The sequence below is a fragment of the Aptenodytes patagonicus genome, chromosome 1 (genome assembly GCF_965638725.1).
Source record: "Aptenodytes patagonicus chromosome 1, bAptPat1.pri.cur, whole genome shotgun sequence".
NCBI lineage: Eukaryota > Metazoa > Chordata > Aves > Sphenisciformes > Spheniscidae > Aptenodytes > Aptenodytes patagonicus.
Window position 1 is genome coordinate 88,318,115 of NC_134949.1, and position 25,353 is coordinate 88,343,467.

Consider the following 25,353-nt stretch of genomic DNA (forward strand, 5'->3'; position numbering starts at 1 on the left):
TATTGTGGACTAATCAGACTTTTTAATGGGGGCTCCTGAACTACTTTTGTAATGGAGCTAAAATGGAAACGTGTTTTAGGAGCAGCTAAGCTGGAACTATTTTATTCTACAAAGTGGGTGGATGCCTGGGATTATTATAGTGTCATAGAATAATTTAAGTTGAAAGGCACCTCTGGGAGGTCATCTAGTCAAAGCCTTTCTTCATAGCAGGTGAGATCAGATTAGATTGCTCAAGTACTTAACCAGTCAAATTTGGAACATCAAAGGTAGATTCTGTAACCACCTGGGGCAATCTGTTGCAGTATTTGACCATGGCATGGTGAAAAACAACGTTCTGATACTGAATCAGAATTTTCTATGTTTTACCTTGTGACAGTTGCCTCTTGTCCTGTCACTATGCACCTTCGAGAAGGATCTGGCTTCTTTTCTGTATCCACCTGTTAAACTGTTGTAGGCAGCAGTTACATCTCCCCTTACACAGTCTCCTTCTAAGGCTGAACAAATCCAGTCTAACCCTCCCGTTGTGTGTCGTTTCTCTATTCTGCTAATTATCTTGATGGTCCTCTGCTGAAGGACCATATTACTGCTGAAACAGTGACACCATCTTGTCTAGTCATGTCCAAATTAGGATTACTCAGTCTCTGTCCTTTGCAAACTCTGTTTGCGGCAGTGGAGTTCTCCAGTGCTCTCATAAAGGCATTGTACAGTGTGGGATGGCTATGAGAAAAAGAAACTGAGTTGTTACAGTTGTGGAAAAACTAGGTCTTGCCTTACCGCATTCTTCCTAGGCCAAAGAGCACTATGGCTGGTAATTTCTAAGTTGTCAGGAAAATGCCTTGTTTAGAGGCTTCACACTGTGTTTGACTTAACCAACTCCACGGACATCTTTGTCAGTGCTCAGATTGATCTCACATAAGGGGAGTCACAGTGTAACAGTGGCTGGCGCAGCTTTGGTCAGTGTTAGTCCTAATGTGAGAGGGCAGTTTTGATATACAGATCTCATGAAGGTGTCAGTATTACAGTTCATCACATCATTGCGCTTCCTGTGTCTAACGGAGTAGAAGTTGAACCCTGCAGCTGGTGTGTGGATGCCACCCCTTAACAACGGCAGGAAGAGACTGGTTTGGGGTGGTCTGTAGAATCATGTTCTAACAAGAACCCAGTGGGCAAGGCTTTCGTATGCCGGGACTGGAGCCAGTGTGCATAGAAAGTCTGTAAACGGTGCTTGCTGTGAGATACGTGACTGTCTTGAATGTTTGAGAAACCCAAAAGCTGATTATACATGTTTTCTGAGGATAAGTTTTATTCTCCTTCACTAGTTAACATACAAAAGTGTAAAAGTGGGGCTGATAGTCTGAGGCTGACGTAAAAATGCAGCTCACTGAAGAGAGTACTTTCCAAAACTACCTGCACATCCTTCTACTTAGAGTAGTTTTGTCACAGTTCCTGCACCTTTTGGCTGTTAATCTGCCACATCAGTATCTAAGCAATTAAATGAACACACTTCTAGTGTAATGGTTATTGTTCTTGTCGGGATACTAGGATTCATGTGTCTAGCATGTGTGTTAGTATCCAGCCATCAAGCATGATTTTTCTCCGGGTGTATTTTTATAGAGAAAAAATCTAGCATATTTTGCCCTGGTGTATGTTAAAATGTGGGCCTGAGTTTATTTTAATGATTCATGCAGTTGACCCTACAGGGTTACCTGGCTTTCATTTTTTCAAAAGCAAAGGTTAAAATTTTTTGTTGGTTTGTTTCAGATTGCTTTCAAAACAGAACCGTCTCACTATGACCCGAAATGCTGTATGGGCTCTATCCAACCTCTGCAGAGGGAAAAATCCTCCTCCAGATTTTGCCAAGGTAAGAGATGTTTGAAAGCAAATGCGTTGTGAGGTGGTGGTAGCCAAATGAGCAGTAAGGGTGGTGAAACTGAAGCTAAATAGTAGAAATATTTCAGGATGTCTCTGAAACAATGTATGGGCTTCTTACAGATGAAGTTTTTGAATGTATTTAGTCCTTTGGGCAGACATTCACAACGCCTGTTCTAATATAGCTGCCTCCTAGCTCTTTTTTACTGTTCCTGTACTGGAGATGACCATCCCACAGCGGAACAAAACTCTGTACATCTTGGCTGCTGTAGTGCAAAGTACGGCACATCTTAGCGGACAAGTATGAGTTTAAGTTGCCAGACATTGTACTGTAGAGGCTGAAGAATTCTCATAGTGCTTTTCTGCTGACATGCTCCTCTGTACTTGTGTGGCTACAGCCCTGCACGGAAGTGCTACCTAGGTCTGAAATTTTCTGAGTATTGAACCTTGAGATGCCAGTGCCTAGTCCTATAATGTCACATACAAAATTAACTGACATGTTAATAGATCTTCTGGCCCTTTTAACTGTACAATGTATGTATCTCCTCTTAATGTCTTACAGGTTTCACCTTGTCTTAGTGTGCTTTCCTGGCTGCTCTTTGTCAATGATACAGATGTATTAGCTGATGCCTGCTGGGCTTTGTCTTATTTGTCTGATGGCCCCAATGATAAAATCCAGGCTGTGATTGATGCAGGAGTCTGCAGAAGACTTGTGGAATTGCTGATGTAAGAAATTTGTTCTGAGCAAATGTACTATCCACTCTTTTTCCTAAAATCAAGGTTCCAGCAATAGGAAGTTTAATTAGATATGTCTTGAAATGTAATTTCCAAAAAGCAAGATTTGAGTTTTAATTTTACCTGCCTCTGTTCAGTCTTCTCTATTTGTCATGAGTAACAGAAACAATGGAACTTCTCTTGTACTAGTTTTGCTATTTCTTAAGAGATTTTTTTCCTGCACCTAACAGCTGCATTTTTATAAAATCCATGATATATACTGGAATTTTCTCTGTGCCATTGAAGTCCATGTTATAATTACCTACCAGTGAAATTGCTGAAGGATATAAAAGGTAGAAATGTAAGAAATAGTAAAATTTACTAGAACTGACAGTACCAGGGACTTGAAATGTAAATAATTTCCTAAATCCTTACTGTAGAAGAGTATATGCGCACTTTGGGCAGTAAAGTGTAGCTGTGGGAGTTGGGGTCAGGGAAACTGGCCTTGTTCAGAGCCATTTCTTCAGGACGTGGAGCATTCAGTTACCTAAGAACAAGAAATAATGGTTTTCAGTGATGTAAATAAAAAAGACTATTAAGGCTTTTAAGAGTAAAGCAAATCTGATGCTGGATTAACAAATAGAATGTATTACCTAAGGTACCTTCTTATAAAGAAGTGTTTTCGTTTGAGAAAAAAAATCCTTACTTCACCTTCCCTATTCCAATCCTCATTTAACAGTGATGATGGGGGGATGCATAAGATGACAGAAGATGATCAAATAGCTGTATGGGTTAAACACACAGCTTCTATCTGTGTTCTTCTGTCTCATTCTTTGCCTTTGTGGGTGCTTCATTAAGTGTGTTTCATAATTAAAGCTGACTACTTTTTCCCTCCCAAGGATGCCTATACTCTGAAGTATTTGTATTCTTTTAATCTCATATTTTATTTTTATGCTGCTGAATGATATCTAAATGCCTAAATATTTAGAAACCCTAGAAAGACTTACCAGTAGTTTAAAATCAGAATGTTTTGATTCAGATAGTGAGATAGTCAGGCTTAGCAGGGAAGTTTTCCCCTGGCTGATGGATGTTCCTTCTTTGAGGATGTAAAGATGGAGATGCTTCAGGGTGGTTAACACTTAGATCTTTCCTTGGTAATTTTAGGCACAACGACTACAAAGTTGTATCTCCTGCCTTACGAGCTGTTGGGAACATCGTCACAGGAGATGATATCCAGACCCAGGTATGAATTGACTTTTTCTTGTGTTGTACTGCAGTTCATCTTTCTGTTAGTTGTGGTAACCTATTCACAAACACCTCCTCTTGTTCCTTTTGAAGTTTGAAAGTGAAGGATTGATGATGCTAGTTGCCTCAAAACATGTGGTAGTTTTCATAGTTTTCCTGTTCAGTCCTGAACTGCTGGTGATTCTTACATAGCTATGTCTGGGATTTGTATATAGCTGTGCAATACCCTTTGAGGTTTGGTTTTTTTTCTGGTTTGTTTAAAGCAAGTCTGCCTCTTAGGCTGAATTTTATGCTGAATGGTGTGCCATGGTAGGGCCATCGAAGGCCTGTCACGTTCTGTCTGGTGAGATTTTGGGTGCCACAACACTGGCAACAGTCTGCCCCTCTGTGCCAGCTGATGCGGAAAGCAGAAGTAGTTGGAGCTTCAAAGTATACAAAAATACAGAAAACAAGACAACAGGAAAATACTGTCATCTTATTTTTGTTTGGTCGTAATGGGCTTAGTATCTTCTTGTGTTCAGGCCACACTGAAATCATAATGAAGGCATGATCTCTTACCTGAATTACTCAGTTGTTTTGCTCATTAGCTTTCCTGCAAACATTTATTTCTTAGTTCTTGCTGGGTTTTTGTTCTGTTTGTTTGATTTTTTTTTTTTAAACTTTTTGGGATCATCTGATGGGATATGCTTTTTAGATTCTGAAGACATTGTATTCCTTGTTCCTGTGATTCTTTATCCTAAATTTCCTCTAAGGTGTGGTTTGTTTGGTTGTTGTTTTTTTTTTCCTTTTGTATTCAGGTAATTCTGAATTGTTCAGCACTGCAGAGTTTACTGCACTTGCTAAGCAGCCCAAAAGAATCTATCAAAAAGGAAGCATGCTGGACAATATCTAATATAACAGCTGGAAACAGAGCCCAAATCCAGGTAACCTTTTCAGCTATGATCAGTAATCTTTGTCTTGCAGGCTAGAAGAAACACACATCAGGCGGTACACTGTTTTTTGTGTGTAAAGTGCATATTTGTATGTATACAGAGTCACAGATATATAATTACATATAAGCAGAAGTATGTTATAGGCTCTGTGCGTAATTAGAATATTTCAATTGCCCAGTCATCTCTCATTCAAATTATTTAATTTTATAATCATCTACAGATTATAAGGGGGGAGATGGTCATGCTAGAGAATGACAAAATGAGGCTAAGGTCAAGAAAACCTTGTCTTAAATAATTTGCTTCATGCCTTTGACAATCACTAAGATACAGAAATTCTCAAGTATGAAAAGAGTAAGCTACAAACTTTGAGATTCAAATAACTTTACATGTTTCTTGATTTCACCACCAGATACGGACACCTACATTGTAAAAGACTTTATTCCTGTTTATATTTTCTTGTAATTCCTGATACAGGCAGTTGTGCTTAGCCAAATCTAAAATTGCTACTTATCCTCCATTATTGTTCAGTTTAATATCTAACATGTTGCGCTGGGATTCGTCCTTTCTGACTATACCGAATTTTGTAATCCCTTCATGTTACGTGATAGCACAAAGAAGCAAATGAAAGTCTCATTCGCGTATGTCAGTCTTTACAATTAGGCCTCCGAAAGACCTCATCTTTGTTCTGAGTTAGCGTCAGCCATCAGGAAGAATTCCCAGGACTTGTCTCCAGATGGTATAAATGAGAGATTGACCATCTCTTCCCCAGAGAAGATTTTTTTCTTTGACTAGATAAAGAAGAAACTGCTAAATATATTTTGTTTTCCCTGGATATGGAGTTTTTTCTGAACAGCTATACTAGGGGAATTTTTTGCTTGGCTTTTAAGGACAATGCCTCATTCTTTCTCTTTTTCAGAAGTGATGGAAAAACAGATTGTAGTGAAACCAGGCTTTATCTGATAAATATACAAGGTTCCTATCAAGGCAGTTGAATGAAAGTCTCCTCATGTAAATCAAATTTAATTCTTCTGAAGTTATATTTCTCAATGCTGTTCTCCCTCACTGGATACAGAGAATATTTTCAGAGATTGTAGAGGATGCGTGGAAGTCCAGTTGGGCATATCTATTCTTTGAGGAATAGAAATAAATAGCAGAAATATTAGACATCAGAAATATGTCTCACTCATTAGTAACCAGGCAGAAACAATGCATGTTTGCACAGAAAGTAAACCAAGTCCCATAATACATTGGCAAAAGTGGCCAAGGAGTACTTCTTTCCTCCATATCCTTTTCCTTGGAAGGCAGCCTGACACTTGCTAGTCTTCTATCTGACGGCTCTCGATTATTCTTTCTATATGATCAGAATTAGCATGAAGTGGTTAACCCTCTTCACTCAAAGGATGGAATTACTTCTCTTTTTGCAGAAAACTTTAGGAGATTGTAAAAAGGCTGCATGTTTTTCCTGAGGAAAAAGTGTATTATATCCTTTGCAGGTGGCACTTGCAATCTTTTGGTTATACATTCTCCCTTACAAAGAAATTCAGCTGCTGAAGGGGCAGCGTAAAGCCTTAATACCTTGAATGAAGTCTTCATCTCAGAAAGCATAGGAAATAAAGTTAATACTTCTGTGGAAGATAACTCAGTCTCTGCTAAGCTTCCTGGAATTAAGAGTGAATGCTCATCTAACTTCAGAGATGCTTATGTTAGGAAGCGTGTAAGCAGGAAAACAAAACTTACAAAGGTAGAAAGCTGTGTAGGTCCTTCTTGTCTGATATAAGGATGTGACTAAGATGGAAGTGGAACTGCGAGCAAGGAAACCTCCTACAGTTGTATTTGCTCTGGCTTTCTCAGTCAAGATTTTACTTTTACCACTGAAGATCATGGGTTTTTGTCAGTTACTTAATCTAACCTTGGTAGAGCTCCAAGAATTTTGATTCGGCCTTTATTGTGGCTTGCGTGTTAATCTGTGGATTAGCTGAATTTCTAACAAAAAGTGCTGTGTAAAATCAGCAACTGTACCACTGTTGTTTCCTGCATCAGCAATTGTAATTGCTGTGCAATTAGCAGTGCAGAGAAGGTAGTTACTACTGCTTGTACTAAGGTAAAAATGTTTTTGCCTTTGCTTTTGTTGCAGTGAAGAATCTTTTGGCTGCTTTATCCATGCTGCTACCTCCTTAGAAACAGGGAGGAGCAGTGTTTTCTCTCTAGAAGGCCATTTCTGCTTTTCTTGGAAAGCCTAAGAGTATTTTCTGGGGAACAATCCAGCCCAATACATTGTCTTAACTTTGTGTTTTTTCCCAAGTCTATCAGAGAGTTGCTTCAGGATGCACAATTGTATAGGAATGTTGCAGACTTAAGAAAAAAAAGGGCTTGAGAAACCCAGATACCTGTACAAGTCATTCCATAAAGAAATACGTTACCGGAAGTGGCAATAGAAAGTAAAGTTGGTTATTAGAGCATTTTTTCAAAACTTCAGGATCTATATTTTCATATTCTTGATCTACTGAAGATACAGTTGTAAGGAGTCCTAGAGGTAACTTAAATTCTAGTGCACCAGAAGCTATTTCAATAGTGTATTCACTTCTGTGACTTCTACATAAGTATTCACTGTACCATGTCATCCTGTGTTCAAGTGAAGAAGTAAGTGCCTGTCCTTGTTTGCACAGTACTTTTACACCTGATATCTGCTACTCAGACATGTAAAAGTAAGGCTTTAGGTGGAAAGTCTTAACTACACCCTTGGTAATCCTCTGTCTTCTAAACTGTTGTCACATCTTTATTTGAAAACAAGTAAGGATAAAATAATCTCTTTGTTAAAACAAAATTTGCCTGATCTAGCTAAACAAAATTGTTAGGTACATCTATGCATGTGTGTGTTTAGTAGTTCTTAAAGGTTTTGGGGTGGCTTATCACCAGTTTAGATCAGCCGCCTTTCTACTGAGAACAGATTAGAATTGCTTTGTGACTTGGAAAGGTGAGGTAGGAAGGAAGGGAGAGGGAAATTAATGCTGTGAGCCATTAATATTGCACCTTTATTTCTGGCAGGTGATTCTTTAGAAGTACAAAAAACCCCTTAAATCTGCATAGAAAAATAGTTGTTGTGGTTGTGCGGGTAGAAGCTTTCTTTCTCAGGATTCTTGCATCAGGAAGAAAACACAGTGTCAAGCAAATCACCAAAATACATGTAGATTTAAAAGAATCTAGCTTAAAGCAGCTGCCTTAGGATATGTCACAGACAAGGTTGGAAGCATGTTGATGTGTTACTCAAGTCCAGGGAAAAAATGTGAGAAGCAGCTTCTCAAAAGTGAAAACTATAGTTCATTTAAGTATCCCTCAGGCCCCATTCAGAGTAATTGAGCTGCCTTCAAACTCCAAGCATGCACATGCTATATAGTGAAACACTGACTGCCCTAAGTGCATACACAATTCAATCTGTACTGGCAGTTATAAAAATGAGATTAAAAAAATAGTGTTTCTGATTCTGAGCTGGAGATAATTATCCTGGTAATTATGACATATTGCAAATCATGTCCATCATGAGGCTTAGATTTTTGGAACTGCAGAAGGAGGCCTGTTAGAGGAAAGTTGCGAAGTAAAGGACATTGGATAATGTTTACAACATGCTTGATTGGAGATCTCAAGGCCACTGTTTCTTGGAAGTAAAATTGGCAATTGCAGGTGTAATTGCAATGATTATCTCATGCTGAAAGGAAAGTCTCATCACAGATGTGCAACAAATTCCAGAAAGGCTCTAATTCTTTAGTTTCTAGTCTCAACCTAGTGAATGTCATGTGAGATACACGGTGCGATGAAACCTCCTTTCAGCTCCAGAGTTGATATATCTCCTTTTCTCAGAAAACTCCTTCTCTGAGGTATTACTTCAGACAACTCCTACTCAATGTCAAAATCATTGTAAACATTTGAGCTGAAAAACACTTTAAAATAATTTCTGAGGTTGGAAAATGCTATTTGGTAAAGTGTTTCTTGAAGATGATCATATGGTAAAATGGAGAATAAAAGCCTAGTCTGTTTTCAGTAGCTGTGAGGACAGAGGATAATTCCCATCTGGGAAGAATATCTGATTTAACTAAGTTCATGGATGAACCTATTTCATCTGTGAGTTGAGGTATTTTTTTTTTCTTTCTCTAAATTAATTTCACATTGTGATGAATTAAAATATTACTTCTTGAGAATTGATTTTCCTTACAGAAGGAATTCTAAAATACTAGATGCAGCTCTAAACTAAATAATTTATTTTCCTTTCCTCCCAGTCCCTCCAAATTGCTTGATAGCTCCTATAGAGGTCATAGACCGTAGCCAGATCTATTCCAGTCTCTATGATACTGATTGGATTTTGAACATGCACAATCTTTAGCCAGAGATCAGACAAGAATAATTTTGGCACATGGTAATTTTTTTCCTGAAAGTTAAATGTCTGCCTGGCATAGTAAACCACGTTATTGCAAGTTACCAGCTGATCTAACTAGTGGGTTGTTGCTCCAGAGCAGTCGGGATGTTAGAATACTATGGAAACTTTGGGTAGTGCTCAAGCCATAATCTAGCCATCCCTTCTGCACACCAAGAAGAAAATGAAAGATTTTGGTAAATCTAATAGGTATTTTACTTAACCAGTATTAACAGACAGAGCTATATTTAGTGTTGTTTAAGATTGCATTGGGTTACACTCCCTCCATCCACCCACTCTAAAGTATAGAAATACAAAGTTAGAGGGAAGGACTTCTCTATTCATTTCCACTTTCATACTGCCTACAATGCTGTTTGGTAGCACACTCCAAAGGCTTTCACTGCCATTTCTAAAAGATAAGACAGTAGTCTATCACCATTAGATTTGCACTCAAACACAATCAAGTAAACTGTTTCTAGTGTTAAGGCAATATAAGTTAACATGCATGAAATGTGTGAAAGTAAGTGCTGAACTTTCTTTTGTAGCTAATATTAAAGCACAGGTGGTTTGGGTCCGTCCCCCCCCCCCCCCCCCCCCCAAGGTGGAAGTGAAAGCCTTTCAGAGTGTGTTATCAACAGTGCCTAGGCAACAGAAAAGTGTGGTGGAATACAGCAGTCTTTCCCCTCTTTATTTCTTTGCTTTTAAGGTTTGGGTTGGATGTGTATATCCTGATGCAGTCATGATTGTCACTAAGTATAGTTTTTGTTTGTTAATTTCCTAGTTTGTATACAGCTTTGCTGTACTTCAGTGGATAGCTTCCCCAGTCAGGGAGAAGGGGAACTACATCTTCCTGGGAGTCAGAAGGAGAACTGCACAACTGAAGCTAAATCCTGACTGTCGACCCTTCTGAAGGGTATGAAAGGCTATCACATACCTCAGAAAATGTTCTGTGTCTAACTTCGCAACCTGTTGAAAAGCTATGAAAGGCAATACATCAGGCACAATCTTCCATATCTGACAGTGAAGACATCATAGGAGTTCTCTCCTGTTGACAGGTTAAGAAACTTATCAATTCTTTTCTAATATGTCTTAAATTCTCACAAGAACATCTGGAAACCTGAGTATGGCTAGGCATGGTAGCAACAGGATCTGTGCCATATTTTCTCCTCCTTTAGGGTTTCCAGTCCTTCCTGAAATGTGACATGGGCAAGTGTAGCAAATGATACGTTGCCTGTCAGTTTTAAAAACTCTGGAATGAAATACGTTTTTACGAATTGGGGTAAAGATACAAGCTAAGAATTGTCAGAGGCCCTTCTCCAAAAAGACCACAGTAATGCTGGGGACATGGAAGAGGAATGACATGATTCACACAGAGTTGTGGTTTACACAGGCAAACTGTGTATCAAATTACTTTATAAAGTGTGTTTGGTTTATGCCATAGTTTGCACAAGTGGTCTAAAATCTTCACATGCTTGTGGTGGCAGGACTTCCAAAAGTGTCTCAATTAAGAGCAAAATATGGCATTGCTGACAAGGTCATATTTATTTGAGGACCAGCAAAAGTCAAAAGATTAATCATTTTCAGGTTTAAGTTTGTGTTTAAGTACAAAATCTGTTTTCAGGCTTCTACACGTGGTGAATCACGTACATCATAACACATTGAGTGCAGCAGAGCTAGAATACTTTTAATTCCTTTATTCTGCCTGAAAACCTCAGGAGTGTATATTGCTATCTTTTTTCCTATGACAGACCCTAAAAGCTGGAGACACCTCAACAAGGTGCTGTTCATTATAGTGCAGGTTCTTCCTGACAGCAGTAGCAACCTTGTGTAAACTGGCTAGAAGTTTGCTTCATATACAGTTTGGAGTATGTAGGCTTGGGTGTCTGTGTCAACAACATAGAAGTCCATTAGAACTGAGATCTGAAGTGCTTCCTTCCTGACTCTCAGATGGCAGTGGTTTTGTACTCATGCCATCATGTTAAGTAGCTTTGGCTTACAAATATTTGCTATGTTATTTAAAAAGCAGTTGTAAATTGTATCAATAAACAAGGTAACTGGAACACAAGTAACTGAGAAGCCTCTATGAACTGAAATTTCCAGCCAGGAGGAGATCATAAGACTAGGGCTATATTTGCAGCTGCCAGCTAGGGTGGTGACTGTAATCTTGATTTGTTAAAGGTAATGACAGAGCTTGCATGAGCAGGAAAACAGTCATGCTGTAAGACTTGGTTGCTTTCACATTTATGTGATGAATCGTATGTAGACACATGATGCCAACACTTGCATGCTAAATGCGTATGTGTATTTTTGCATACCATAAGTGATTTATTTGTGGGAACCCAAAGGAGGAGAAGCAAATTCACTTGGTATTGACCAGCTCAAAATACTAATTTAATATACTACTGCTGAAGACCTGCTCCCTAACAATGACTACAGTGTATTTAGAGTCAACATCCATGCAGACGAAATAAAACTCTGAAAATTCACTTTTCTCTCGCTTCACTCTTTAAAAATCAAATACTATAAAGTGAAGAAGCTTGAATAAAATAAATAAGAAGAATAGAACGTTTCCAAGAGACAGGCAACGTTCTTGGATGGCCACTGCACAGGGATAGCATCTATTTAAAAAACAAAACAAAACAAACACAAAAAAGTTGACACTTCAAAAGTGAGGGCCAGATTTGCTGAAGGACTGAGAATTACAAGTGAGTTCAATTTCAAATTAAATTTGAAAATTCAAATGTCAATTAAAATTCAATTTCAGTTTTCTGAAAGACTTGTAGTTACAAGTCAAGATGGAATTCAGTTCCAACAAATGCAAATGGATGCAGTTGGGCAAAAATTTCAGTGATAGTTTAAACTATTAAAGGATGGGCTCTGGATTACCTATTATGCAGAAAAGAGATTTCTAATGTATTTTTAAGATACCACTTCAGTGCCTAGTAGTAGCAGCCTAAAACCAATGTGAATATTAGAAATCATCAGGAAAGGGATAAAAAAAAAACAAAAGGGGAATCCTAATTCTTGTTCTAGTATAACTCTTCAATGTTGTCCTGTATGTAGATCCATCTTCAGAGGATATGGAGGTAAGGAGGGACCATAAAATGTCAACTGGATTTTGTATGAGGACCAACTTTGTAGACTATGAGACGAGTGAAGGGAGATGTGGCAGAATGCTGTAGAAACACGAGTGGCATCTGAGAAGGTGAATGAGGAAGGATTGTTCTTTGTTTTTGAGCAAGGTCCTTGAAGGAAGAGGCATCAGAAATTACTGGGTGCTGCGTTTAGGACAAACAAGAACTTATCTTCTCATACAGGTGTAGTCAAACTGGAACTCATTGCTGCAACTGTGAATACTTAAAAAGGAGAAAAAGAAAAATAAACATGACTGGAGTTTACACTTTCCTGTGCATCTGATGTTGATTGCTGTTGGAAGCAGAATGTTAGTATGTTTTGTTCTTACATGCAAGCACAAGAGTAATGTGGATTGGAAAAATCCATATAAAACGATACAGGTTTTGGAGTGTTTCTTTAGGTTTTGGTTACCCTGTTGGCCTGCTGTTACACTGCTTGAAAAATTTCAGTCACGTTTAGAGGGCATAGATAAACACAAGCGTTACAATGCATCAGCAGCTCAGAATGAATGTTTAAACATCCTTTACTTTATGGCACGTATGAGGCAGTTACCCACTATTTTCATCAATAGCCAAGGCGCTTTGTTTTTCAAGGGATAGTGGAACATTTGAACAGGTGGCAAAGAGTGAGATCTGCAGTAGTTTGTACATCAGTCCTTAGTTTACAACTTGATTTTTTTAAATTTCTTTTTTATTTCTTTCGTATGATTTTAAAGTTCTTATTGAACTGAAACCCCTTAACTGTGTTCATTTTGTTTGAAAGCTATGCTTATCTTGAGCATTTTTATATGCACTACATTACTTTAGTCTTCAACCCACTTCCACATGTGTAGGCATGCAGAGTATAGTAATGCTAAAAGAAGTAAAGTAATTTGAATTAACACTTTCTAAATCCTCAGAAGTTTTAGGTACCTCATCCTGCCACAGTCCTTTAGGGTTTTGCTCTGCCTGAGGTTTGCTTTCCTTCAAGAAAAAAACAAACTCTATTTCAGTAGTTTACTATTTTATCACTTAGAAGGAATTATTTGAAAGGGAAACATGGTCTGTTTCCACAGTAACTGTTATTCCCATGTAAAATGTCATAGAGCTAGGAATCCTTAGGCATTCTAGTTTGCTTTCAAGAGTAACTGCTGTGGGCAAGGCTGCAAGACATGGGGTGTAAATAATGGATTCTGCTAGCACTTCCTCTGTATTAACGCTTTATTGTTTCCACCCTTGATGAGCTTAACTGGACTTTTGAAATCTAGTGAAGATATTAATGTTAAAGCAAATTATTTTCTGACCTACTTAATGTATTTTTTAAAAAATCTAAGCTCTGAGAGTTTCAACTGTCAACAGACTGCTAGTTGAAAAACTTTGCTGTACTACAGAAGGACAGTTAAGTACCTTTAACTGGGACTCATGCTAGGGTGATGTGGTGACGACACTTACGTTGCACGTCAAGCAGTAGGAAACATAAAAATATAGTGACTGATAATCTGCTTCTCTTGAGCCAGTCTCGTTCAGTGAAGTGCCGTATGAGAGGCTGCAATTCATTGTGGTGTTTTAACCTGTTCTGCGTGGGGAACACACGCCAACTTCACTGTAGAGCAGAAAATAAACAAGGTGGCCATAGCCTTTTATACAACAGAGTGAGAAATAGAAATAAGAGCACTCACGGAAGAGATGCGAGATCTGGATTCAGTTCCTTCTGAAAAGGTTCAAATGCACATTTCTCCACTCTGAGAAGAGTAATTTTACCCACCAGTCTTTGCGTTGAAGCAGAGAGTTCAAAATTGATGGAGCCAGAAGGAAAACAGTAACAGTTTTCTGTGATTCTCTTACTTGCTGCCGTCCCATTGCTAGTTCCCTTTGTTCTGGAATTCTCCTACTATTTTACAAGTTTACACTGAAACATTTTAAGGTAACTTTTTTTTTTTTGCATTAAGAAGGCTCAGAGTATGTTACTGCCTGTCAGCTAATATGTGCTGACTTCATTGCATGCTCTGATTTTAGTACTTCCTTAGTAAGTTGGTTTTAAGAAGACACTTTCTAAGGAAGTAAATCTCATGTAAAAGTTTTCTTTTGGGGAGAGGATTAAAGAAGCGATAATGAGATTTTTGACTTGTTCTTTGCTAGAATAGTAAAATACTAATGCCCTCACATATCCTATCCTAGATCTATATCAAGCTCTTTTGGTAGAGAATACTTAACATCCCTTAATGCACTGTTCTTATAAGGGCTTCCACTTCAACAACATCCTTATATAGCACTACCTGGACTCACAGAAAACATAAGTGTAGACTGCCAAGTCCCTTTTCACCTCTCCAGCTGATCAGGACTGAAGTTCACTAGTGAAAACACGCATGTCCTCACTCTCTAGACCCCCAGGCACACACGCACATTCATAGAATCATAGAATAGTTTGGGTTGGAAGGGACCTCTAAAGGCCATCTAGTCCAACCCCCCTGCCGTGGGCAGGGACATCTTCAACTAGATCAGGTTGCTAAGAGCCCCGTCCAGCCTGACCTTGAATGTTTCCAGGGATGGGGCATCCACCACCTCTCTGGGCAACCTGTTCCACTGTTTCACCACCCTCAGCGTAAAGAATTTCTTCTATCTAGCCTAAATCTACCCCCCTTTAGTTTAAAGCCATTCCCCCTTGTCCTGTCACAACAGGCCCTGCTCAAAAGTTTGTCCCCATTGTTCTTGTAAGCCCCCTTTAAGTACTGAAAGGCTGCAAGAAGGTCTCCCCGAAGCCTTCTCTTCTGCAGGCTGAACAACCCCAACTCTCTCAGCCTTTCTTCACAGGAGAGGTGTTCCATCCCCCTGACCATTTTTGTGACCCTTCTCTGGACCTGCTCCAACAGGTTCATGTCTTTCTTATGCTGAGAGCTGGACGCAGTACTCCAGGTGGGGTCTCACCAGAGCAGAGCGGCAGAATCCCCTCCCTCGACCTGCTGGCCATGCTGCTTTTGATGCAGCCCAGGATACAATTGGCCTTCTGGGCTGCGAGTGCACATTGCTGGCTCATGTCCAGCTTTTCATCCACCAGTACCCCCAAGTCCTTCTCGGCAGGGCTGCTCTCAATCCCCCCTTCATCCCCCAGCCTGTATTGATACCGGGGGTTGCCCTGACCCGGGTGCAGGACCTTGCACTTGGCCTTGTTAAACCTCATGAGGTTCACACGGGCCCACTTCTCGAGCTTGTCCAGGTCCCTCTGGATGGCATCCTGTCCCTCATGCGTGTCGACCGCACCACTCAGCTTGGTGTCATCTGCAGACTTGCTGAGGGTGCACTCAATCCCACTGTCTATGTCATTGATGAAGATATTAAACCATACCAGTCCCAATATGGACCCCTGTGGGACGCCACTTGTCACCAATCTCCATCTGGACACTGAGCCGTTGACTACTACCCTCTGGATGCGACCATCTAACCAATTCCTCACCCACCGGACAGTCCACCCATCAAATCCATACCTCTCCAGTTTAGAGAGGAGGATGTTGTGGGGGACCGTGTCAAAGGCCTTACAGAGATCCAGATAGACGACATCCGTAGCCCTTCCCGTGTCCACTGATGTAGTCACTCCATCATAGAAGGCCACTAGGTTAGTCAGGCAGGACTTGCCCTTGCTGAAGCCGTGCTGGCTGTCTCGAATCACCTCCCTGTCCTCCATGTGCCTTAGCGTAGCTTCCAGGAGGATCTGTTCCATGATCTTCCCAGGCACAGAGGTGAGACTGCCTGGCCTGTAGTTCCCCGGGTCTTTCTTTTTTCCCTTTTTAAAAATGGGAGTTATGTTTTCCCTTTTCCAGTCAGTGGGAACTTCACTGGACTGCCACGACTTCTCAAATACGATGGATAGTGGCTTAGCAACTTCATCCGCCAGTTCCTTCAGGACCCCTGGATGGATCTCCTCGGGTCCCATAGACCTTCAGGTGCCTTAGATGGTCTCGAACCTGATGTTCTCCCACAGTGGGCGGCTCTTCATTCTCCCAGTCCCCGCCTTTGCCTTCTGCGGCTTGGGCGGTGAGGCTCGAGCGCTTGCTGGTGAAGACCAAGGCAAAAAAGTCATTGAGTACCTCTGCCTTCTCCTGGGTAACCAGGTCTCCCGTTTTGTTCCAGAGAGGGCCCACATTTTTCCTCATCTTCCTTTTATCCCCGGTGTACCTATAGAATCTTTTCTTGTTGCCCTGTCCAGATTTAATTCTATCAGGGCTTTCACTTTCCTAACCTGACCCCTGGCTTCTCGGACAATTTCTCTGTATTCCTCCCAGGGTACCTGTCCTTGCTTCCACCCTCTGTAGGCTTCCCTTTTGTGTTTGAGTTTGTCCAGGAGCTCCTTGTTCATCCATGCAGGCCTCCTGGCGTTTTTGCTGGACTTCCTCTTTGTTGGGATGCATCGCTCCTGAGCTTGAAGGAGGTGATCCTTGAATATTACCCAGCTTTCTTGGGCCCCTCTTCCCTCCAGGGCTTTGTCCCATGGCACTCTACCAAGCAGATCCCTGAAGAGGCCAAAGTCTGCTCTCCTGAAGTCCATGGTAGTGAGCTTGCTGTGCGCCCTTCTCGGTGCCCTCAGGATCTTGAACTCCACCATTTTGTGGTTGCTGCAGCCCAGGCTGCCCTTGAGCTTCACATTCCCCACCAGCCCCTCCTTGTTGGTGAGAACAAGGTCCAGCACAGCACCTCTCCTCGTTGGCTCCTCTACCACTTGGAGAAGGAAGTTATCATCGACGCATTCCAGGAACCTCTTGGATTGCTTATGCCCTGCCGTGTTGTCCCTCCAACAGATGTCGGGGTGGTTGAAGTCCCCCATGAGGACCAGGGCTTGTGAGCGTGAGGCTGCTCCAGCCTGTCTATAGAGGGACCTCATCTGCTTGGTCTTCCTGAAACCCCTGTGTCTGTGGGGCCAGCAACTGGAGCGGGTGGGGGTCTCAGCATCAGTAGCTAGAGGGGCCATGGGCTAGGCAGCATGTTTCTTGGGTACCCAGAAAGGGTGAATTCAGGGCCAGCAACTGGTGTCAAACCTTGGGTGAAGGGGCCCCTGCAACTGGAGCAGGTGAGGTCCCAGCATCAGCCAGTGGGGAAAGTTCACAGTCCATAGGGCCTGTGTGCCCTATGATCCATTCACAGATCTCTTGAATATCAGTGTGGGCTCTCTGCCCGTGTGCTGTCCATGCCTGGATCCTGAGCTCTCTTAACTCACTGTACTTGTCTCCTACTCATGAGCTAGTCCAGCTTGATTCTTGCTAGCAAACAGATGCACACATTTGTCTCAAGCATCCCCACAACTGCAGATCCCTTGAATATCAGCACAGGCCTTCTGTCCATGCCTGGATCCTGGGCCTCGTACTTGCCACCTAGTCCAGCTTGAAGTTTGCCAGCAAATTATGTATACTGTGCTCCTCCACTCCCACCACCACATTTGGGGAAAATGTAAATCCTCCCACCCCACGGAGCTGGTGCCCAGGCACATGGGTCCTGTGACCTGCAGTCCCACTCCAGCTGAGGTGCCAAGACCCTCACTCAACTTCACCCCAGTCCCCCGAGTAGCTGGCATCCAGGCACACAGGCCCTATGGACTGTGAACCTTCCCCACTGGCTGATGCTGGGACCTCACCTGCTCCAGTTGCAGGGGCCCCTTCACCCAGGGTCTGACACCAGTTGCTGGCCCTGAATTCACCCTTTCTGGGTACCCCAGAAACATGCTACCTAGCCCATGGCCCCTCTAGCTACTGATGCTGAGACCCCCACGCGCTCCAGTTGCTGGCCCCACAGACACAGGGGTTTCTCCTGAGGTCTGATTTAGTTTCTGGCCCAAATTCACTCACGCTGGTCTCAGTTGCTAGCACCTAATCTTTACAGCACTCATGCAGGCTAGAGAGGGAGGTGACATGGTAAGATAGTTAAGAAAAGATTCGTTACTAAGTTTTGCACAGTCCCACATGTCCCTGTCTTACCAGTTACAAAGTCCAGGCTGGTTCTCTGCAAAGCCGTGCCTGTAGTTTCTTAATGGCCCATTAATTAGTGACTGGAGACTTTCTCTCTTTGTGATTGTGTCTCTCTTATCCCTTGTCTATCAGGTTTGTGTCACCCTGTGTTTTATTTGTTGCTTTCCTGTTATTTATATCTCCCTTTGAGCTGAAAAGGTCCTTGATCTGATAACCTTAATGAAGCAGATGCTCTTGCGTTCCACGTACTCTTACAGTGTGTTGCTTTTGTATATTTTTAAACATTAAGTGTTTTTTTCCCCAGTAAAATATGTCGGGGGGGAAAATCCATCCTGTTTTCTGAAGATATTTTCTTTTGTGGTTTTTTAAATAGCTGGCTCCTGTTTATGACCTACCACTTCCAGCATTCATGTTCAAAAATTTCAGTTAAGGACTTTTCGCCAAATATTCTTTGCAAAGTACAAATTTAATACAACATGGCATGATGGAAGTGTAAGTGGTTTTCCTTGAGGGCCCCAAATTGCTGTGCAGTGCAGATTCTGTGGCAAAGGAGACAGTGTTCGTGGGACTTTTGATACAACTGATATGTGGTATGGATTTACAAAGTAGATGCAGTGTGGATGCCCATACAAACAGGAAGGGTAAAAGAGGTATCAAACAGTTGGTTTTTTTCACTGGGTCAGTCCACACCGTGAACTGACTATAGCTTTTTGCTGTATGTAATCTGTTAGTTTTCTTCTGTGGAGCTCCTTGAGAAGGATCTCTTTGGCTTTCTTTGAATTTGCCTTTACCAGTTCTGTGATGACATATATTTCTAAAATGGTAGTTTAAAAATGTAATCCTAAGCTCTTGCTTCTTTGAATGATCCTTATGAAAGTGTTTCAGATCCTTAGCGTAACTAAACTGGTTTCATTTGTGCCTTATTGCAAAAGGCTCTTTCCAGAGGAAGTTACTAGAAACTTTGAGCTGAGTATTTAACTCATTTGACTTACATCAGTTTGGTGAGCTAAGCAGTTAACCATACTACCGAACCATCCATTGCTCTGTCTTTTCACCAGGAAAGAATATAGTGGTGCTTGCTTGTTTTGAGGAGTTCTTGCAATACTGTCTCTCTTTGCTCTGTTGTCTCACCTAGTGGAAATGTCGTATGACACGCAGGCTTATGAAGTTTTTTTCTCTGTTTAGGGGATCTTAATGACTTAGTGGTTTACTGACTTAATAGCTGAGTGGCTCACTACCTGGAAAAATAAGGGAAGTATGGCATTCTTTTGCTGTCAAGGTATGATTAAGTAACGCATTAGATATGGCAGTCACTTCCATCTGACCGTGTTTTGAATTCTTTTGGGATAAGCACAGACGCTGGTGATATCTAGGGTTTGAATGTAAAGCTGAAAACTGATTTTTGCCCCTTGATAAGTTAACGTTTCATTGTTTAATGTGTTGTGCTAAGCATAGACATTAACCAGCTCAAGACAAGGAATTTACTTCTAATTTTTATTATAACCCTGACATGTTCTTTCTTTTTGCAGACAGTCATAGATGCCCATATCTTTCCAGCTCTTATAAATATTTTGCAAACGGCTGAGTTTCGGACAAGGAAGGAAGCTGCTTGGGCAATCACAAATGCGACATCTGGAGGCTCTGCTGAACAGATCAAGTATGAAATAGTTCAAATCTTTCAATGCAATTGAGTGAATTAGTGTTTGTACAAGAAATCAAACTAATAACCTAGAAACTGGAAAACGTTTCTGTATGATTCCAGTGTTTGTATCCAGAGAGACCACGTCTTTGTATTGAGTTGTGAATGAGCCATTCATTCCTTTAGGGAGAAATCACATAAGTATTTCAGCTGTAATACTTACTTCATTAATTGAACCATTTCTCTTATGTGAAAAAACTAAATGCAACTTTTAAACTCATTTCTTAGTGGTCATTGTAGAGTGTAACAAAATGGATTAGCAGTCTGGAGAGGAATAGCTCAGCCCCTCAGACAAGGGCATTGTTTTTCCTGTTTAAATTATACTGGTACATTATGCTTATATGCAATTTTGTATAAAATAATAAAATTATAAACATATTAAATCAATACCGTTTATAGTAATATAAAATATAAATTATAGTTATAGAATTATAAATGTACATTACAAAATTAAATTATTATTTCATATCTATATTATTATTAATATCTATAATTTCTCCAGTTACTCCAGTCGAGTTGATATTTTAGCTGATTGTTTTGGTTCTTAGACCTTCACGCTAAGTACTTAAATGGCTTCACCGGTTATAATTTTGCAGACAATTTACTGGGTTCCATGTGGTGTTTTTCAGGTATTTAGTAGAACTGGGATGCATCAAACCACTCTGCGACCTCCTTACAGTAATGGACTCAAAGATTGTGCAAGTAGCACTGAATGGGCTGGAGAACATCCTGAGGCTTGGAGAGCAGGAGTCCAAACGCAGTGGCACTGGCATTAATCCTTACTGTGCTCTTATTGAAGAAGCATATGGTATGAGCAAAACATCTGTGGAAGTCAGGGGTTAAAGCAATGGTCACGAACCGATCAGAGTTTCAGTAGACCAAATTCTATTAAATTCCTCATCACTATTACCTGAAAATTAACTGTTCTTTGACAAGTCTCCATTTACCAATGTACTCCATCTTTTACATTATCTTTGTACGTAGATTGGAGATAGTGTGTACAGATCTTCTTTTCTTAATTTCTTTTGACCCTGAGGGAGCCCTCTGGGTGTCATTCAGCCTCAGTATCTTCCTTCCACAGTGTTCAAAAGTTCAGGTGCACTGCTTTGTCACTCAGGTTTCAAGCCTTTCCCTTCCCGCTCTGCTGCCCTGTAGAATTATGGCAGCAGCAGCAACTTCCTTGTTTGCCTTTGCTGTGCTGAGATTCTGGCATGTACCAGCATAATTTCATCCCAGTTCTGAGCTACTGCTGCTCTTAAGGTTAGTTTCCTTGTCAATTGGCAAGTACTTATTAAGAAAAATAAAAATGGGTTATCAAGAGCAGGATAGAAGAGGATAGTATCACTGAACATGGTTTCTTGCACCATGGTTCCCTTGACTTCCACGGAAGAGTTATATCAGAACAGGATTTTTTTCTTGTCTGATTCTAGGTTTTAACTTCCCTTTTCCTATCAGTGTTGCAGAAATGTCTATAGAGTATCAGAGAATTGTTTCCTCTAGTTTTCATACATAGTAAAAGGAGCAGACAAGAAAGCTACTACAATTCCCAATATTAGAGATTTACTAGAGTGGCTAAGACTTGGATTTCATTACAGCATCATTCCTAGGTATCAGAGATAGTTTAGCTTGCTGTATTATTTTCATTTGTTTCTGACTACAAGGCCTGAGTTTGCCCACCTGCTTAATGTCTGCCCAAAAACTGGTTGCATGAGTTTAACTGCATTGTATATACACGATACACATTAGATGATGGAGTCTTCATCCTTGGAAGTTTTGAAGACTTGGCTAGACACAGCTGACCTAATCTGGTGTTGGTAGTAGTGCTGGGCTGGACTGCAGGTTGGACTAGATGATTACCAGAAGTCTCTTCCAACTTGCAGTTACGTGATTCTGTAGTCATGGTCCTTGTAAACAAAGCACCGTGGACACACTTTCAGGAAACATGGTCCTAAAGGTCTCTTCAGAAAAAGTCTTTGAGGCCTTGTTCTTTACACATTCAAGCTTGTTGATTTCATTTTTTGAGTGAGAGGGTAGAGGCAGCAGAAACTATGAAACACATCACACAGTTACAGGGAACTCTGTAGTTCAACCTGTTTTTCCTTGGGTGTGGAGAGTACAAGTTGGGTAAGGGTCTCCATAGTGGGACCTGTTCTTTCTGAAGGTGGGAGAGAATTGTCATGGAACTTGATGTTCACAACAGACTGAAAATGATCATGGTCATATGCTTCCACCGAGCTGTAACTTTTATGTACTTCTTTTCCCTGCAGGCCTGGACAAGATTGAATTCCTGCAGAGCCATGAGAATCAAGAGATTTATCAGAAGGCCTTTGATCTGATTGAGCACTACTTTGGAACAGAGGATGAAGACAGCAGCATTGCCCCACAGGTGGATCTCAGCCAGCAACAGTACATCTTCCAGCAGTGTGAGGCTCCCATGGAAGGCTTCCAGCTCTGAGGTGCCCCTGTGCTGTGTGCTCCTCTACCTAGCCAATCCTGTTGTCGAGCCACAAGCCACCCGTGGAGTGATTCTCTCAATGTTTTCCATAACCCTGTTTGCGCTCATTCGCTTGCCTTGTGCACATGCTCTTACATACATCTGGAAAACTTTTGGCTCTCCGTGGCAGGATGCCCCCTGCTTGGCAAGGGGTCGCCAGAATCGCCCTTCTCCTCTAGATTCTGAACCTCTCCACTGTCATCTTTGTGGAGTTGAGGCACCTTTCTATACTTTGAGATATTCCCTGCTCCTATTACAGGAAAATAATCCCTCTTCCACTAGCCCCCACACTCCTGGCATCCAAGATAAGGCTGCCTTTCTCATGTATTTGCTGCAGCGTGTGCCTGCAGTCCAGGGAGACATTCAGACTTTCTGAGAACGTAGCTGAGTTAATTCCCCATAATCTTCCCTGGATGCGTCTTTGGATGGCTGAGAGATGCGTTAAATCTTCACATGCAATGTATCTTTGCTGTATGTGCCAGCTGGGGTTATTGGCATATAGAACGTTACAAATAATGGAATAAGTTCTCTATCCCCTGCAACAACAGGCTCCAATGGACGTGTTGTATGGTTCTTAAGAATACTGAACACATCTGGCCCCATCCCTTCTCAACACTGAGCTCCCAAGCTGGATTGCAGACCACTGTGGAGATTTGTATACCTTCCCAGTCTTTCCTCTCCATCCACAAGAAAAGAGCCTGTGAATAGGTCACTCTTACCACCTCCCCAGAAATGACTTTCCAAACCAGCTTCTAGAATGGAGAACTACCCTCACTTCTGCTTGCCAGCACAGTATGATCCAGCTGGGCCTTCCTTAAAAATCAAGCCCTTCCTAACTTCATGCTCCAGAGTCTGGTCCTTGGTATTATAGTTATGGCTGAAAAATTCCTGTCTGCCTCTTTACGTTTTTACAGAGCGTGACTTGAACAGATTTCTCTTCTGATAAATTATCTTCTGAATACAGAAATCTTAATTTGTAAAATTTAGCACAAGGAGCTAAGATCTCCTTTTCATTTTCACAAGACAAGAGCTTCCTCTCCAGCTCACCTGATAAAATAGAGTCCTCCTGGTCAAGCCCCTTATTTAACAACTGAAATGACACTACATTCAAAGGATAGTTATATTACACCTGGATCTGCCTGGCCCTTTCATTTCATTTTTTCCTTTTGCTGTTTACGGGACTTCAGGTGAATTAGCGTGGAACGCATGGTTCCTACAGGTGACATCTATAAGGCATTGCTGACTGCATGACAGCTGTCATCCGCAGCTGTAGACTGCCCTTCTGCTAGCAGCATGTTCTTGGCTCCGCAACCTGCTTGGATCACAGACATCTGATGCAAAGGCCAGCCACTCCTCACTGAGTTCAGCTGACATTGACACCAAACTCTTCACACAACTGGGGGGATGCCACGTGATTGAAAGTGGCAGTTCCATTTCTGTAAATGCAATGGATTCTCCAGGCCGTCCGCTCCCCCCTGCATCGTATGTTCTTTCAAGCCATTTTGGATGCTCGGAACACACATTTGTCCAGTGTAAACATTTCAAAATCACCGCTGATAACTGCAGTGTCATGTACCTGTGGTAAATGTCAGTGGCAGAACTGTCTGCAAGATCCTCCTTATGACTGCTGTCAGTGACAAGCCACTGCAAAAGCAAAAACAGCCCATTGGATACAGAATAATAAAAATATATCAATCACTTGTCAAACTGCTGAAAGAAGCTAGGCAAAGGCCTGAACATCAGCTCTGTGTGACCATTATTTAAATACAGTCTTCAGTTCTGTCTGTGCTTCAGGATGGAGACTCTGACCTGTGTGGCCATTGCAGAAGCCACCTGCTGCCTCCCTAGCTAAGCCAGTTGGCCTCCACCTTCCCTCTCCCAGTTATTTTCTCTAGTGCTGCTTTGTGCTGAAGGAACATTTAGTTTACTGCACTTAATCTGTAAATGGACTTTGATTCTTTGTAATTTTAGGGGGTTACATTTGGTGGTTAATTTAAAAAAAGCAAAAAACCCCTCAATGTTGCCTTTACATCACATATAAATAACTGTGTTTCTCTTTTCTTGAAGGGTGATAGAAGCACTGATTAGTAGCAAAATCTTGTTTTAGCTTTTGGATTTTTTTGTGCTGGATTTTTTTACGTGTAAATTTCCAATAACATGTCATTTCTATAAGATTTGTTTAAAATCATGTACCTCTTATTGGATGGTATAAAAATGCTACATATTTTGTAAACAAATCTGAGCAAAGTGTGTGTGCATATATTCTGTATATTCATATATGTATATTCTGTGTATATATACACTAGTGTGTATATATACATATATACACACACACGTGTGTATATATATACACACATATTTATGTGTGTATATATATACATATCTATATATCTATATATCTATATATATAAGTGTTTTCTCTTCCAGGCTAGTGAAAACAATGTGGTGCGTTGGCGTTTCCCTCCCCTGCCCCCCAAGAAAATAATGACAATTGCCTCTAAATGAGTGAATTAAAAAAGAGTCCATTTAAGCTGAATGGTGTGCCTTCCTGTGTAAGGAGCCTGGCCAGTGTTTGTTACTTTTGCTGTGGATATGTGAATTCAGAGCAGATAAGTATAAATCTTTAAACTTGGTATGTTTGTTTGAAGTGACAGGCCTGGTTGACACAGGTAATATTGTTGTCATATATACTTAGACTGTGTAAGGCATTTGACTGGTACTGCATAATATTTTGACTGAAAACTAAAACAATACAAAAACCAACGTGGCACACATTAAATGGATTAAAATGTGGCTAACTCATAGGTCTCAATTTAATTTTAAATGGTGCTTAATTGTGAGCGTATTTCCATCAGGATCTTCCAGCAACCAGTTCTTGGCCTTGCTTTACTTAGCTTTATTGATAGGTTGTAAAGAAACAAAATCTACTTC

At 41.0% G+C, this 25,353-nt stretch overlaps 1 protein-coding gene across 2 annotated transcripts in view; it reads left to right on the forward strand.

Annotated features, from left to right (window-relative positions):
* KPNA1 (karyopherin subunit alpha 1) overlaps positions 1 to 25,353 on the forward strand; it is a 65,060-nt gene that overhangs the window by 30,487 nt on the left and 9,220 nt on the right. Inside the window, exons 8-14 of one of the 2 annotated variants that reach the window (XM_076347701.1) lie at positions 1,762 to 1,861; positions 2,432 to 2,595; positions 3,748 to 3,826; positions 4,626 to 4,751; positions 19,759 to 19,886; positions 20,558 to 20,736; positions 22,196 to 25,220. In XM_076347701.1, the coding sequence (XP_076203816.1) occupies positions 1,762 to 1,861; positions 2,432 to 2,595; positions 3,748 to 3,826; positions 4,626 to 4,751; positions 19,759 to 19,886; positions 20,558 to 20,736; positions 22,196 to 22,383 (964 nt within the window). In that variant the 3' untranslated portion in view covers positions 22,384 to 25,220. Of the gene's footprint in view, positions 1 to 1,761; positions 1,862 to 2,431; positions 2,596 to 3,747; positions 3,827 to 4,625; positions 4,752 to 19,758; positions 19,887 to 20,557; positions 20,737 to 22,195; positions 25,221 to 25,353 lie in introns of those variants that run through there. The other variant, XM_076347711.1, reaches the window with a different exon arrangement.